At 46.0% G+C, this 13,808-nt stretch overlaps 4 protein-coding genes across 4 annotated transcripts; 2 read left to right on the top strand and 2 right to left on the bottom strand.

Annotated features, from left to right (window-relative positions):
• Positions 1-3,010: 3,010 nt before the first annotated feature.
• Positions 3,011-4,091, top strand: Aud_009635 (uncharacterized protein; the record flags this gene model as incomplete). Its single annotated transcript, XM_043294485.1, has 3 exons — positions 3,011-3,086; positions 3,166-3,909; positions 3,964-4,091. The coding sequence occupies 3 exons, from the start codon at positions 3,011-3,013 to the stop codon at positions 4,089-4,091; spliced, it is 948 nt and encodes a 315-aa protein (XP_043150420.1).
• Positions 4,092-8,006: 3,915 nt separating this feature from the next.
• Positions 8,007-8,936, top strand: Aud_009634 (NmrA/HSCARG family protein; the record flags this gene model as incomplete). The annotated part of the gene is made up of 1 exon (XM_043294484.1): positions 8,007-8,936. One exon carries the CDS (start codon positions 8,007-8,009, stop codon positions 8,934-8,936), a length of 930 nt encoding a protein of 309 aa, XP_043150419.1.
• A 939-nt stretch (positions 8,937-9,875) lies between these two features.
• On the bottom strand, positions 9,876-10,495 carry Aud_009633 (GFA family protein; the record flags this gene model as incomplete). Its single annotated transcript, XM_043294483.1, has 2 exons — positions 9,876-10,298; positions 10,376-10,495. The coding sequence occupies 2 exons, from the start codon at positions 10,493-10,495 to the stop codon at positions 9,876-9,878; spliced, it is 543 nt and encodes a 180-aa protein (XP_043150418.1).
• A 1,074-nt stretch (positions 10,496-11,569) lies between these two features.
• Aud_009632 (uncharacterized protein) lies at positions 11,570-13,244 on the bottom strand (the record flags this gene model as incomplete). Its single annotated transcript, XM_043294482.1, has 6 exons — positions 11,570-11,836; positions 11,895-12,047; positions 12,104-12,660; positions 12,704-12,918; positions 12,971-13,020; positions 13,068-13,244. The coding sequence occupies 6 exons, from the start codon at positions 13,242-13,244 to the stop codon at positions 11,570-11,572; spliced, it is 1,419 nt and encodes a 472-aa protein (XP_043150417.1).
• Between the last annotated feature and the right edge of the window lie 564 nt (positions 13,245-13,808).

The raw sequence follows: 13,808 nt of genomic DNA, 5'->3' as shown, positions 1-13,808 counted from the left end.
ACTTGCAAGCGTCACTACCTCCGCAGCAGAACGAGCCTACGAGATATCTTGAAAGTCGTACGTCCTCTCTTCCTTTCTTACTAAATAACACTAACTTTTTCTTTTAGAAACTGTACGAGGCTCCCCTCGGGTCTTTTGGAAAGATCATGAACACGAGTTTCCTGTACTTACAAGCCTCGCCCGGGATATTATGTCGATCCCAGCAACTGGAGCAGGAGTAGAGTGTCTCATTAACTCCGCTCGGGATATCTGTCATTATCGACGGGGGTCTTTAAGCCGGAGACTATCCGGGATGTCATGCTATGGATATGTACGACAAGATTTGACCTCCAAGAGCAGAAACGACTTATGCTACAGGGGGTATCTCTCACACCAAGATATTGCAGCCATAACAGAGACTAATGAATCACGGGATAAATCGTTTGATCCGATCAGTGATACTGCGGAAGAGACAGAGAATTCAGTGTATAAGGCGGAGGGAATACAACCCTCTAAAATACAGTCCCTTCTACGGTCTTGTACAACAACACTTGAGCTTGAAGATAGAGGGGCTATGGATCATGATAAGGACGATGACAACGATACAAACCCTCCGTTACCTGACACACAGCAGCGTATATCTAGTAGAAAGCGCAAGCGCTCGAAGCTACTTGAGGGCTATGTACTTGGATCTCAATAATTACTACACTGTTTTATTTTACATATCCTATGTTAAGCTATTCGTACGACAAACAATACAATCTTCTTATAATTCATCTCTAGATTCTTAAATCTTTAATCCACTGCTAAATTAAAAATTACAAACGAATAAACAGAAAACCTCTCTAAATCTACATATCGCGAGCAAGTCACGTTTTTTATCTGTTTGTCTTGTTTGTGGACCCTGAGGTTCACCCACGGGTGACTCTCTTGAGGGTCGACAACTTGGTCGCTTACCCACCTGCTGGGCGGGTCGGGTGGAGGGTCCGGAGGGTCGCCCGCGGGTAAGGGCCAGGTCTATTAGAGAGCTAGATCAATTTACCAACCAATTCCCACTTCCAAGCTTCTAGTTTTTGTGCAGAACGGCGGTATGGCAGCTCTTCAGACAGAGATGGCTATCAGTTGTAGCTACAAAAAACTTCCACGCTATGTAGTACACCTATAGTGTGGAATTAACCACACTACCAGAGTATATTACTCAGTCATCACTATATATATATCTAGAATGGAACGACTGTGACGACACTGCCTCACAGGTGGTTTGTGTACGATATATTAACCACGCTTCCCCTGCGTTTTGATTACTTTATTTATGTTCGGTATTCTCGTTAGAAAGCTACCTAGTACGTTCGATAATGAAGAAGATACTGGACGACTAGACGGAGCGGTGACAATGACATCCGGGTTCCCGGAACTCTCAGTTCCCACTGGCTTCCAGCCCGTATAATTAAAGGAAAAGTTATTATAGTGGTCCCTTGTAACTTAAAACAGTCTCCATGAGGGAGACATGGCTGGTGGGAATACCGGAAAAGGATCGGTACGGTGGTGGGATATGCCGGTGGGATCAAATCAGATTTGTCAAATCATCAACCATAGTGTTTTGTAAATCCCAGTTGTCATCTCATCCGTGGTTTCACGATTATTATTGAGTACATATCCATTCTTTTTGGACGTGTCCATTAAATTGAAAACCAAATGTTTGCACATCCTGTAATTGAATCTGACCGATATAAATGGTCCTATCAGAGTTGCTTAATTGAATTGCATAGAATAGACATCAGGGGAGTTCAGTACTATCTTAACTGGAATATTTATTTACTGAACATGCCGAAAAATAGTTATAGAAAACTGATGACAGCAGATGAAAGTGGTGGTCGACTACATACAAAATCAAACAAGTGTTTTTCGTCAACTTTGCGTTGATTAAAGTACTAGGTGAATAATCTGACGTCTCAGGATCATGAACAAACGTTGTCATTAACAGTTAGGAGCTAGTATTTGTCATCATAAAAGAGATTAACTTTCAAATTACCAGATATTTCTTCATACCCTTTCACACATGTCGAGTGTAGGCCCAAGCATATTTCTTGAGAGTATTTTGCTAACGAGGCTTACTGTACGCTCCGACGATAGGCACTATGGCAATGTACTCCCCAGACCTTGGTATCGTGCATATACATTAATATAAGGACATCTACTTATACAAATTGCTGTTTTCTGGCTCTTCCAATGCAGTATCATCTCCCTGCCCAATCGACCAACATACGACCTAGCAAGTAGAGTCAATGTAAAGTGCCTTGGAGGCACCATGAAGAGTAGAAGGTTGAAAAGGGTTGCTAGTACTCTCTCTACAATCCTTACAACGACAAAGGTCATCTTATCGAAGGGCATAAAAAAACATCACGTCCCCATTTTATAGCTATTCTTCACATGGAACTCGGGTATTGTATTAAGAATAAGATGATATTGGTAAATGCATGTTCGTTAGGTAGAATGAAGTAGCTTAAGATGATGGGGAAGATAAAGATTCATGAGCCCAATATTTTCAGACCTTGCTGGAGATAACTTGATGATGACTTATGTATTATGCATGAGGCGTTGTCCTGCAGTGCTTTTTTGGCCATGGGAATCATCGTAGCTCCGGAAAGTGGGCATTGGGTCATATTTCGCAGATCTGCTGGGTGACTGGGGAGTGGGTCTCAACTGTATAAGCTAATAAAACGCCCATCAGCTGTGGGGTTTGAGCTAATAAGGCCTATCCTGAATAAACTTTGAAATCTGGTGGATGGATTTTAGTCCCTTATTACAAATGTGTGTTGGGTTGATTAGTTACTCCATATCCGATCATGAAATGTGCCCTTCTCATGATGGCAAAGGTGAAAGGCGTATATATAAATACCTCTATCGTTCAGATGGAAATGAGTGTTTTTTCGTTCATTGGCCTACACTGCACTAAGAATCTTACAACCAGAGTCTGTGTGCAATCCCCAACTGGATACGACATTTTGCACTGCTGTTATCAGTCTTGAAAATGACTATGTTCAATTCGTCAACGACGGGCCCTGAAGTGGTCGCTGCCTTCGCTGATCGCGTCGCTGGGAAGACTTGTATGCCTAAACCCCCCGTGATGGCCATGAATTTTGCCTGCGGCTGGAGTGGAATTTAAATCGACTGACAAGAACATAGTCGTGATCACTGGCGCCAGCCATGGCGGGCTTGGAGGGCACACAGCCCTATACCTGGCCTCTGGGAAGCCAGCCGAGATTATTCTCCTTGGGCGCTCCTTAGACAAAGTCTCTCCCATTATGAGCCAAATCCAGGAAACTAGCGCGAAGACCACTGTGCGGTTCGTCGAAGTCGACCTTTCATCTCTCTCATCAGTGCGAGCAGCAGCAGCAGAGATAAAGTCAACCACTTCAAAAATCGATGTTCTCATTAATAACGCGGGGATTATGGGTGCCAAATTTTCTCTGACGCCCGAAAACGTGGAGAGCCATTTCGGTACAAACCATATTGGCCATTTTCTGCTAACCAACCTCCTCCTTCCGGCACTCGAAGCTTCTGGCAGCGGTGCCCGGATTATCAATGTCTCGAGTGCCATGTATCAATTCAGTCCGATTCGTTTCGAGGATTACAGTTTTTCCAACGGCACAGCCTACAATGCTTGGGAGGCGTACGGGCAGTCTAAGACGGCGAATATCTTGTTCTCTGTTGCATTGGCAAAGAAACTTGCGAAGAAGGGCATAAAGAGCTATTCCTTGCATCCTGGAGTTATTCAAGCAACTGGTCTGACCGCCGGGGTAGACCCAGCTGCTTGGCCTATTGTGGGACCTATGTTCGAAAGCAAGAAAATACAAATGCCGAAGGAGAAAACCGTCGAGGAGGGTTGCGCGACTACACTTGCTGCTGCCTTGGATCCGGCCCTTGATGGTAAGAGCTTAGCCGCCTATTTGATAACTCAACTGCTTACCACATTTCTTCCAGAATATTCAGGGTCATTCTTGGATGATTGTAAACCGCACGAGGTACTGGAATATGCCTCTAATTCTTCCAATGCGGAGAAGTTGTGGACATTGAGCGAGAAAATTGTAGGAGAAACCTTCTCGTACTAAGGATATAGGCGAACATGGATTTTGCATATGTCTATTGTCTCTATGTCTGCCGAGTTGTTGGACACTTTCGGACATGTACTTCCATTAAATCGCGATGTATGCAGAGGCTGAAAAGAACGTTTTGAGCTGAACCACGACATGTTCCTTCACTTAATCACACCACTTTGGTTTGAGCTGTGTCGATTGGAAAGCACTGGTTGCAGACTGAGGAAACTAAGTTATAATTTATTCGCCGCCATCGAGAAATCTTCGCACAGTGGCACAAGCAAATATGATTCCAAATAGTACAATAGTCCCTGTTGCGAGGTCTGGGATCACAAGAGGACGGTGTGGGTGGGCTGTCAAGGCACAGATACAATTGTATCACGAACACATATAGAATATAGTTATAATATCGCTTCCCGTACCACCCATAAAATCGCTGTAGTTATTGGAGCGCGTTTATGAACCAGATGGACCACATCTTTTATGCTTTTGTCAAGTAGATCCTCCTTAGGGCTGCTCTCGATGCTTCTCGGCTCCTTCCACGTTGTGCTAACAGTCCACGTCCTTCACATAGACTTTGAATAATAGCTTTAACGTCATGATGCAGCAGACTAAGATTATACACTATTTTAATTGCATAACACTTTGCTGTAAAGAGCCCCTGCTAATACAATATATTAGAGAGCCGCATACAGAGCAGAAGTAGCTACTTATAGTATTGCTGTTGGCATTTGTCTTATTTTGCGAGTAGACTGTCAGCTTTTCTTGTCTCTTAGTATTTTATACCGCTATCGGCAATAATATAGTTAGTTACTGTCAAGCTGGAGTGTCCAGTAATCCTTGCCAGAGCTTCACCACCCATACAGATCTGGCAGGGCCAACAGCCCCTGCACCTCGCTCTAGGACACAAAGTCGGAACAAAGAGGTCCGAAATAGCGGTCAAGATAGGCTTAAATAGAATCATTTTAATCGCTAGATTCTAGATGAATTAAGTCCTTGCTACAGTCCAGCTTTAGCGGTATCACGCGCAGTATTACCGACACTAGCACATTGACAGTTACAAACATTAATGTATTGATCTTGTAATAGTCGGCATGGTTACAGATAAATATATCTACTAGACCCTCTACATTAGTAGTAGGCAACCGAAACGACATTAGCCAGATACTTTATGTAGTGAACGCGATGGAGAAAGAGCTACAGTAACATGTGGCTGTTGCTGTAGTATCGGAAAGTCTGGTGCCACCAAGCGGAAAATTCATCTCAAGAGCCATGATTATATGTGATGTGGTGTGGAATAGCGCGAGGAACTGGTACAACTTCCTGTCTGCATATTGCATTACCTGAGGTTGGCCGTGCAGTCCTAACCACGAAGTATATCATTTGAGCATATCGCAAACTACAGGCAACACCTCGTCGGCCAGGTGCACTTCTCCCCAATGCTGCACGGATTCCATCCCACCTCACCTTAACGCTGGTACATACAGAGCCAACCACACAGTAGTCATAAGAAGTCATGGCGGTGGCAGCGAAGGGTTTTAAATGTCGCGGACGTTGCATTGGAAGCTTTTACGCCAATCGTATAACCTATAACCGATTGCTGCGGCATACATATGAAGCTGCGACTTGTGCCCTTTGAATCCCGCAAGTCTCTGCGATCTCCCTCAGCTGTAGAGCTATCCATTCTCGCTCGCTCGCTGTGGTAACACCAATGGTCCCGGCGAGGAAAAGTGGCCATATCAGGGCTACACCACAACCAGCCTTTACCGTGTCTCTTCCAATTTGCCCATTTCTGAATAGTGCTCGGATCATCAGAACACTATAACAGATACTGCTGATGCTACTTCTAGTGGCAGCATAGGAAGCAGTGAGGAGATGATTGTAAGATAGCGACGATGGAAGACTGGGCGGCCCACCTGTGCTAGATTCGCGGTGCTGTGATACGATGCGAACGAGTGTTTCGTGGAGGATAATGCGAGCACAGCAGCATAGATTGCAGTCGTTGGTAAGCGAGATGCTATGATAGAGGCTGTGCTGTTCAGTATGAGCCTGCCTGGCATCTCTTGATCCTTCTGGAGACGTCCACCCATTCGTATACTTTGCAGACCATGACGTTAAAGCTTCATCAATAGATAGAATGTCCGGAATATACTCCACGCATGCTTCTGTATCGCAAATATGCTTTTCAACAGAAGAGACGATGGTGCAGATTCGGGTGATAATATCAGCCAATTCCCCAGATGGCCTTTCATATACGGTCTCAAATCTTCGAAATTCAGCCATCCACCTGGCCATTGTACTTGGTATGGATGCCTTCTGTTGGAGACAGCTGCTAATCTGCACGAAAGTTAGAATAGAGACTACCCACTCTTGGGAAGGAGGGACTAACGATTTCTCTGCGTAGATGTAGGAAAATATTCCGCATAATCGAATCTTGTAGCTGATTAGGTTTCCGGAGCTGTATTATAGCCAGTGCGCCTCCGAGATGCTGGTTCCAAGAGCTCAGGCTTGCATTTTCACATGTCACTGTCTGGCTGTAGTTAGTAGACGTCTGAACCGTTATGGCATATATGCTGACTTCGAATAGATTTAAAAGCATCACGGTGACCAGTACTTGGTCCAACGATATGTAATCAGATTTCGCAAGTGCCAATCTGATCTCACGGAGCACGAACGCATATTTATCATGTGCTGCTTGTCTAAGGTGCGGTGCGTGGTGTAGGTTTGCCAAGCTTGCGATTCCTATGGCGTCAACAGCACTAGACAGGTAGCTGTGTGCTGGCGTCCGAGAATATATAAATTCAAAACAGTTAGAGCGATCGCCAGAAGGTGGAGTATCATCCAGAAGATAATGTTGTACGAATAATTGCAAAGGCTCATCTTTGGACGCCAATGAGTTATTGGAGGTTAGGTTGAATATTGATTGATTCATGCATGAGAGGATCAGTTTCTGTTGGCATTGTCTAGGCTTCTCAGGCCCTAGCTGGTTTTCAGCAACATTGCGTTTATGAACGCCGGGTTGAGCAGTGCCTGCTTGGCATATGACCTGCGCACTCTGGTCGCGAAAGAGAAGAGAACGGGGATCGCGATACCCCCCACACTTTGCACCTGCTCTGAGGCATTGACCGCATGATGGTCTTGACAAATTACACTAGCATAGGTGAGCACTGTACGAGGCTAGACAGAAAGCTACCTGATAATCGAACACGTAGGACGTACCCTTCGTCTCTTAACTCTACACTCCAAGCAGGCTTTACTTGGTTTCCCACAATAGACCATACCGGCTCTGGGCAGTCGCAGTGTGGTGATCGACGTTCGGCCGACTTGTTTCTGGGTACGAGATAGGATGCAGGAACAAGAAGTGTGTGAAGTGATCAGTCAGAAACAGTTTTTTGCAGATGTGTATGAAAGGCTGCCTTGTCACATGAGCATTTGGTTAGATGGTTTCCGCCACTCCCGTAACTTACTTAGTAATTAATTAACAATTTCCCGTCATGTTAGTTAACTAGTTAACTACATGATGGGCAGCGATGAAATCGAAACTTTCGTCGAACTGCATACTTTTTCTGGAATAGCCGATGTTTTACTGACAAATTTCTCAACCAATAAGGGGCTAGTTATGGACCCAGTTTCTCCATAGGCGGACGCATCAATCAATATGAATGTCGATTTGCATACTAGTTATGGCACACAATATCCAATTCATACAAGGTACCTTGGTGTAGACTGCTGTGCTCTACACAATGCAGAAAATGAATGTCGTAGACAGCTCGATGGTAGCGGTATAAATAAGCCAGAATACTCCCAATTCTCGGACTCTTCTCTGACTTTTTGACCGCACTAGATTATCTTTGTTCCCCTTACCACGTCTCTTGCTCTCTTGAATTGTCCCACTTATTGGCTTGAAAGCGTTCCTGCTTATTAGCTACTATGCCCCGGGACTCTATAACTGCTTTTGTGGCTGGAGCTACCGGCTACCAAGGTGGTGCCACTGCCCGTCAACTCTTGAACGCCGGGGTTCAGGTTCATGCGCTGGTCCGGGACACGTCGTCAAAAGCTGCTATCGATCTCCAAGCCCAGGGAGTTCAATTGTTCCTGGGCGACTTTGATAATACGACGTCTCTGAAGGCTGCTATATCTGGCGCGAGTGCTATATTCCTCAATGTGACACCAGATCCGCTTGACTCAAGCCTGGAGGTTAAGCGTGCCAAAAATATCATAGACGCTGCCAAAGAATCTGGTTCTGTCTCAACCATGATCTACTCCAGTGTGGCAATGACAGGAAAGCACGAGACATTTCCGAACTGGGGGCCGGAATATCCTCTGGCATGGTACTGGACAAACAAATCCCAAATCGAGATGATGGTGCGGAATGCTGAGTTCCAATATTGGACTATCTTACGACCAGCATTTCTCATGAACAACTACCATCAGCCGAAGGCTTCTTCCATGTTTCCTGAGTTGGTCACGAATTGCGTCTTCTTGACGGCATACAATCCCAACACACGAATGACTATGGTTGATCCCGGTGACGTCGGCAAATTCGCAGCAGCAGCTGTTCTTGAACCACTACGCTTCAATAGGTGTGAAATCGACTTGGGCGCTGAGTCCCTCAAACCGGCAGACATTGTGCGTGGACTGAGCTTAGCGAGTGGGAAGGAAATTGCTCTTGAATTTTATTCTCGAGACGAGGCAGAGCGCCGCGCTGCGAGTGATCCGAGACTTTGGGCTCAGCTGTGGGCGAATGAGGTTGGATATCAGGTCAATTTTAAGGCGTTGGAAAAGTATAAGATCGAAATGACCAGCTTTTCCAAATACCTCGAAGAGCACCGGGATGCTGTATTACAAACTTTTGTTTAAATGGCAGTGCTTTATTTTTCTACGTAGTTTACCAGAAGTGATTGACTTCTCTACCGTCTATACAGCTCGCTGCATGTAACGACAGCTTGGTTTTAGCTCGAATTTGATTCAATACCGACAAAATTCCTTATATGGAGCTCTGTTGTTTGCTCTTCACCTTCTGCAGATGCTTAGAGCTTCAAGACAATGCGGGGAGAAATGACAATGCGGGGAGAAATGCAGCTCGGTAGCAAGCTAATTTAGTTGTGCACAGTTTTATGACTCGCTCCTTTCGGTATTACCAATGTCATCCTCTATCTCTGGGTCATGTGCTTCAGGCGTTCAGGTGCTAACCGCCTCTACAGTCTTTATTGTACCGAGTCAATCTGGTATATAGTTTCTAAATTATGCTAAATTAGGGAATAACCAAAAGACAGTAAAAAGAAGCCTAAAATATTCGAAGTAGCCTGGCAGAACCTTACTATTAAAAATATTGGCGGCAACGCTATATCTAATAAAAACATCTTTTTCTGGCTTTCCCGTTTCTATAGCGTGGCAAAGGCACCAAAACTAGCGTCTTTATTAAAAGTTCGTTTGGATACGTTAAGCTAAGGAAGATATTACTTATTCTGAGACAACCTAGAGCAGATTATACTATACTGCTAAATATACTTGTAAACTATTATCTTAGCTACAAAGAAGTTAGCGGAGATATTAGCTACAGGAATATATCTGTTGTAGAAACCAGACAGTACTATAGCTATATTATTAATAAGAACCAGTCTGCTATGCTGAAGAATTGCCAAGAAACACGCTCTGATTAATGCGGCCGGTCAGTGTTAGAGGTTCGCCAAAATTTTGCTCTTTGGGTTATATCTTCGGAAATACTGAGCGTAGAAGGGTGGAAGGGCAAAGATTCATTCATTCAGGATCACAAGAGAGACTCTTCAATTGCCCAATTCATTGATTAGGAAGGCTACCATCCTTGGGAGCAAGAGTTGCTCCCTCAACCTGTTCAACGCCCCTTGCACTACACAGCCAACCAACACGGTCCTTGGTATACAGCTCAGCTCGTGGCTTCAATTTCGTTTCATGCAGAGTAAAATCATCCACAGTTCCGGTGCGCAGGATGCTGTGTCCCGGGATCAGCTCACTGGTCCGATACATGAGCGTGCCGCACTTTGAACAGAAGTAGTTCGCCATTGCCTTGCCAGAGGTGGTGGTCTTCGACTGGCTAAATTTTGTGAGTGCTTCTTCGCCGCGCAGGTGTTTGAGATATGGATCTGCAACGATGAAATTGGTCGCGAACATCGATGCAGTTATTTTGCGGCAGTCCGTGCAGTGACAGGCGAATGTGTCAAGGAGGCCAGGGCCTTGCGTCGGCTGAAGGTGGTTCGTGGCTTTAGCAGGACGAGATGATTATAGTAAAGAACAGCGCTTGTGTACTGAATAGTACTTACAAAAACCAACTGCACAATACCGCAGTAGCATGTAGCAGTCGCCTGGTCTTCTGTGGACCAGCCATCATTGGCACTGCCAGCAAGAGGTATGTAGGGCTTGGAGTTATCAGTTGTTGCCATGATCATATGTTTTATTCATTCAGTGGTCGCCGGGGATGAAAGAAGGGGTCAAACTACGCTGGACTTTATCTGCGTTTTCGTCAATGACGCAGGCTGGATTGATTGATAATCCGGCAATCCCACCGGGCGTGTTGCAATTCAATCCCACCTGACTAATGACAAACTTTCCCGAGCCGCGATACGTTAGGCATCCTTTACTGGCTCGGTCAAGACTGAGAGCAAGGCTGCCCACTAAGTAGGCCCATACAGAAGCCGGCAAGTGTAATGCTGTGGCGGTGATTCACTATCGACAGCCAGCTCGCCCCTTGGGGTTCAGTACTTAGTCATTCGTGTTGTGATTGACCTCTCTGTTGCGTTTATTTATGCCAAGAAGACTTCAATTAGTCATTGGGGGCTTCAGTGGAAGGCGACAATTATGCCTCGTAGTCGGTCCACTCACTATCCCTGGACGTGGACAGAGGACTGCATAGAGATAAGTCTCTAAGCAGAAAAATACACCTATCTGTACTGGGATAGGACAGAATAGCCAGGAGTTGACAAGGTATGAGTCTGTACAGGAGAATTAGAGAAGATGCTCGGGTACGTTGTATATATCTGACCGATTACTAGAAACTAGTTTGGACCACTTCCTTCCTTCATATGCCGAGAAAGAGTTACCTTTAGGTTCCAACAGTAGTCGGTTAGAAGCAAAAGCTTGGAGAGGTAGGAAGCCATTTAATGTATTAGATATTGCTCGCTGGCACTGCTTACCCATTAATAATATTATCGATGCCCGACATCGTGCTTCTAAGCATCAGGTATGCCTGTTGTCGACGATGCTTGCAAAGGGTTGAATTTGATTTCTATTTGATGAGATACTGTTAAACGGTCTTGCTGGCTACAAGCATGCTGGTAGAGTTATGCCCTGTTATTTCTGTCTGAGTCTGGCGGTACCTTATGAATCCCACATGATTGCGCCCGAAAATATTTAGCATGTATAGGAAATACATCTGCACTTCAGTTCGATCTATGCATGTCATGGCCTAGCGATCTTTCTTCGCGAGCCCATATTCCCTACCGTGACTTGACATCTCCCTACTGAGGCGAATGAAGATGCTTCGTCTGCGACCTGATCTGGCACAGAGTAGAAGCAAGGAAGGACGCAGACGGCGGAAAATCTCGTTCAGGATGCAGCTGAATCCCTTCTTCAATATCCCGATGGCTGGAATCGTGCGTCATCTGGCGCTGGCGGTAAAATGTCCAGCATGCCCACGAGCTGAAGATGACCAGGGTCAGGGGGACAACGATGACCCAGTATACCCATAATGGGGTGTCTGAGAAGTGCGGAAGTGCAAAAAGGGTCTAGACCCAAGATTCTAGCTGTTGAGACATTCAATCTGGGGTACGGTGGATATCTTACCGCTATGGATGTGGCTGGAAAGAAAACTGCCGTGAGGACGGCGAGCGACTTGAGGACGGATCCATCGCGTTTGGAAGCTTCGGATACCTTCTTGGATTCGATGGCCACGGAGACGCCTACCATGTTATCTCGCTGGCTGATGAGTCCGTAGATCTAGTATATATTAGCCGAGGCCACTGAACACTTGCATACACTGTTGGGCTCAGTACTGCTGTAATCTGATTGTCCGCTCGTCGCTCACTATAGGTCATGTCGACCTGGCGAAATTTGAGTAGAAGCTCAATATTCCCGATCCACTGTTCATATTGAGCCCGGCCTTCTGGAATATGATTCTCAAGGTCCCTGACACTCCGCATGATCATGTCAAGGTAACACTGAATGGAATCCAGGCGCCGCCGCGAGATCGAGATGTATTGCTTTACTGCGTGTCCCAGCCTGGAAAGCTCGCTGTCGTGGGCTGGCGCATCCGCTGCGGGGATCTGGAGCCATCCATGCTGGCCCGTCGCTTTTTCGACGACACTGAGTTCACGCAGGATCTTTAATGAGAACCATTTGTTAGTCTCGAGACAGATCTCGACCAGGGTAGTTGGGACGAGGAGCGGATGGCCAATTAAGTCGTGATGTCGCTCTAACGCCTGCTGAAGCAGGGTCTGATCGTATGTACTGACTCGCAAGGCGAGTACAACGGCGGAGTTCTTTGCAAAATCGTGGTTGATAGCGAGTATCGAGGCAAAGGACCCCGATAGTCGGATTGATATTGTAAATACTGTCACTGTTAGCAACTTCCTTAAAAGAGGCATGGGGCGTACTGATGGATGTGACTTCTCCACTGCTATCGTGCTCGATCTTGCGGACGCTGCACCCAGACAATGATCGATATCGCCAGGCGTCCAAGACGCTAGCGAAATGGTACCGTTGCGTGAGCTGGGTGAATCTCTCTTGACTTATGGCCAGCTCCAATGTCTCATTCGATGACAGATAGTTTCCGTCTACATCCAGAGCTGTTGGCGAGGTACATGGGAATCTGACCTCATATTAGCAATACTCGCTCCAAGCGAAGCAGGGGAGAGACATACATCAATCTCACCCTTCGAAAGGGTCTAGAGTTGTTGTTGGTGAATGTACCCTGCGCAGTTATTTTCCGGCGCAGGAAATTTGACTGGGGTCACTCACCTTCTCCTCAATCCAATCTTCAACTTCTTCCGGATTGAGATCTTGTTTCACATATTCACTGCGTTTGCTCGACTGCAACAGAGTCAGGGAACCTGCTGAATTGATCCAGATGGATGGAACGTACAGGTTCCCGCCTAATTTCAGCGACTGTACAACGCGCGGGTTGGAAGTGGACATTGTTGCCGGAGTCTAACCCACCCGTCGGGATGTCTAACTCCATTACACTAGGTTGAAAAGAGTGGACAGTTGGTGGAGTCGAACTTTTTAGATGTCGTAATACGGCGAAGCGCCGATTCGGGGCATAAGAGGGGCTCGCTCATCCCTGCCGTGTTTCGCACGTTTGATCGAGAGGAGCGCGTGTGACACCTCCATGGGCAAAAAGGGACAAATACCCAGGCATTGGGTGTCGATGATTGGAAATGGGCCGACTGTGGCGGCTGACGGAGGGAAAAAGAAGCGAGGCTGCATCATTTCGTTGAATTTCCGCCGTAAATAAGTGCTTCTGATCTCATGCTCAGCAACGGTTGCTGAACTTGCGGCACCCTTTCTTGACAGATTGATTTCATAATTTTCTGCATTCCCAGATGTCATTGTTGCAAAGCCGATAAAGTGAACAACGTTCCCAACAGAGCTGATGGGATCCATCGCCATTTGTTCGAAGCTTTTAGGGGAAAGGCCTCTGGCGAATGCTAGTCCTCACAAAAGGCGAGTCTGTTTGTGTTGATTAAACTGGAATACCGA

This window comes from Aspergillus udagawae (genome assembly GCF_001078395.1).
Source record: "Aspergillus udagawae IFM 46973 DNA, scaffold_8, whole genome shotgun sequence".
NCBI lineage: Eukaryota > Fungi > Ascomycota > Eurotiomycetes > Eurotiales > Aspergillaceae > Aspergillus > Aspergillus udagawae.
Note: the sequence above shows the minus strand (reverse complement) of the source record. Positions and strands in the feature narration are given on the sequence as shown.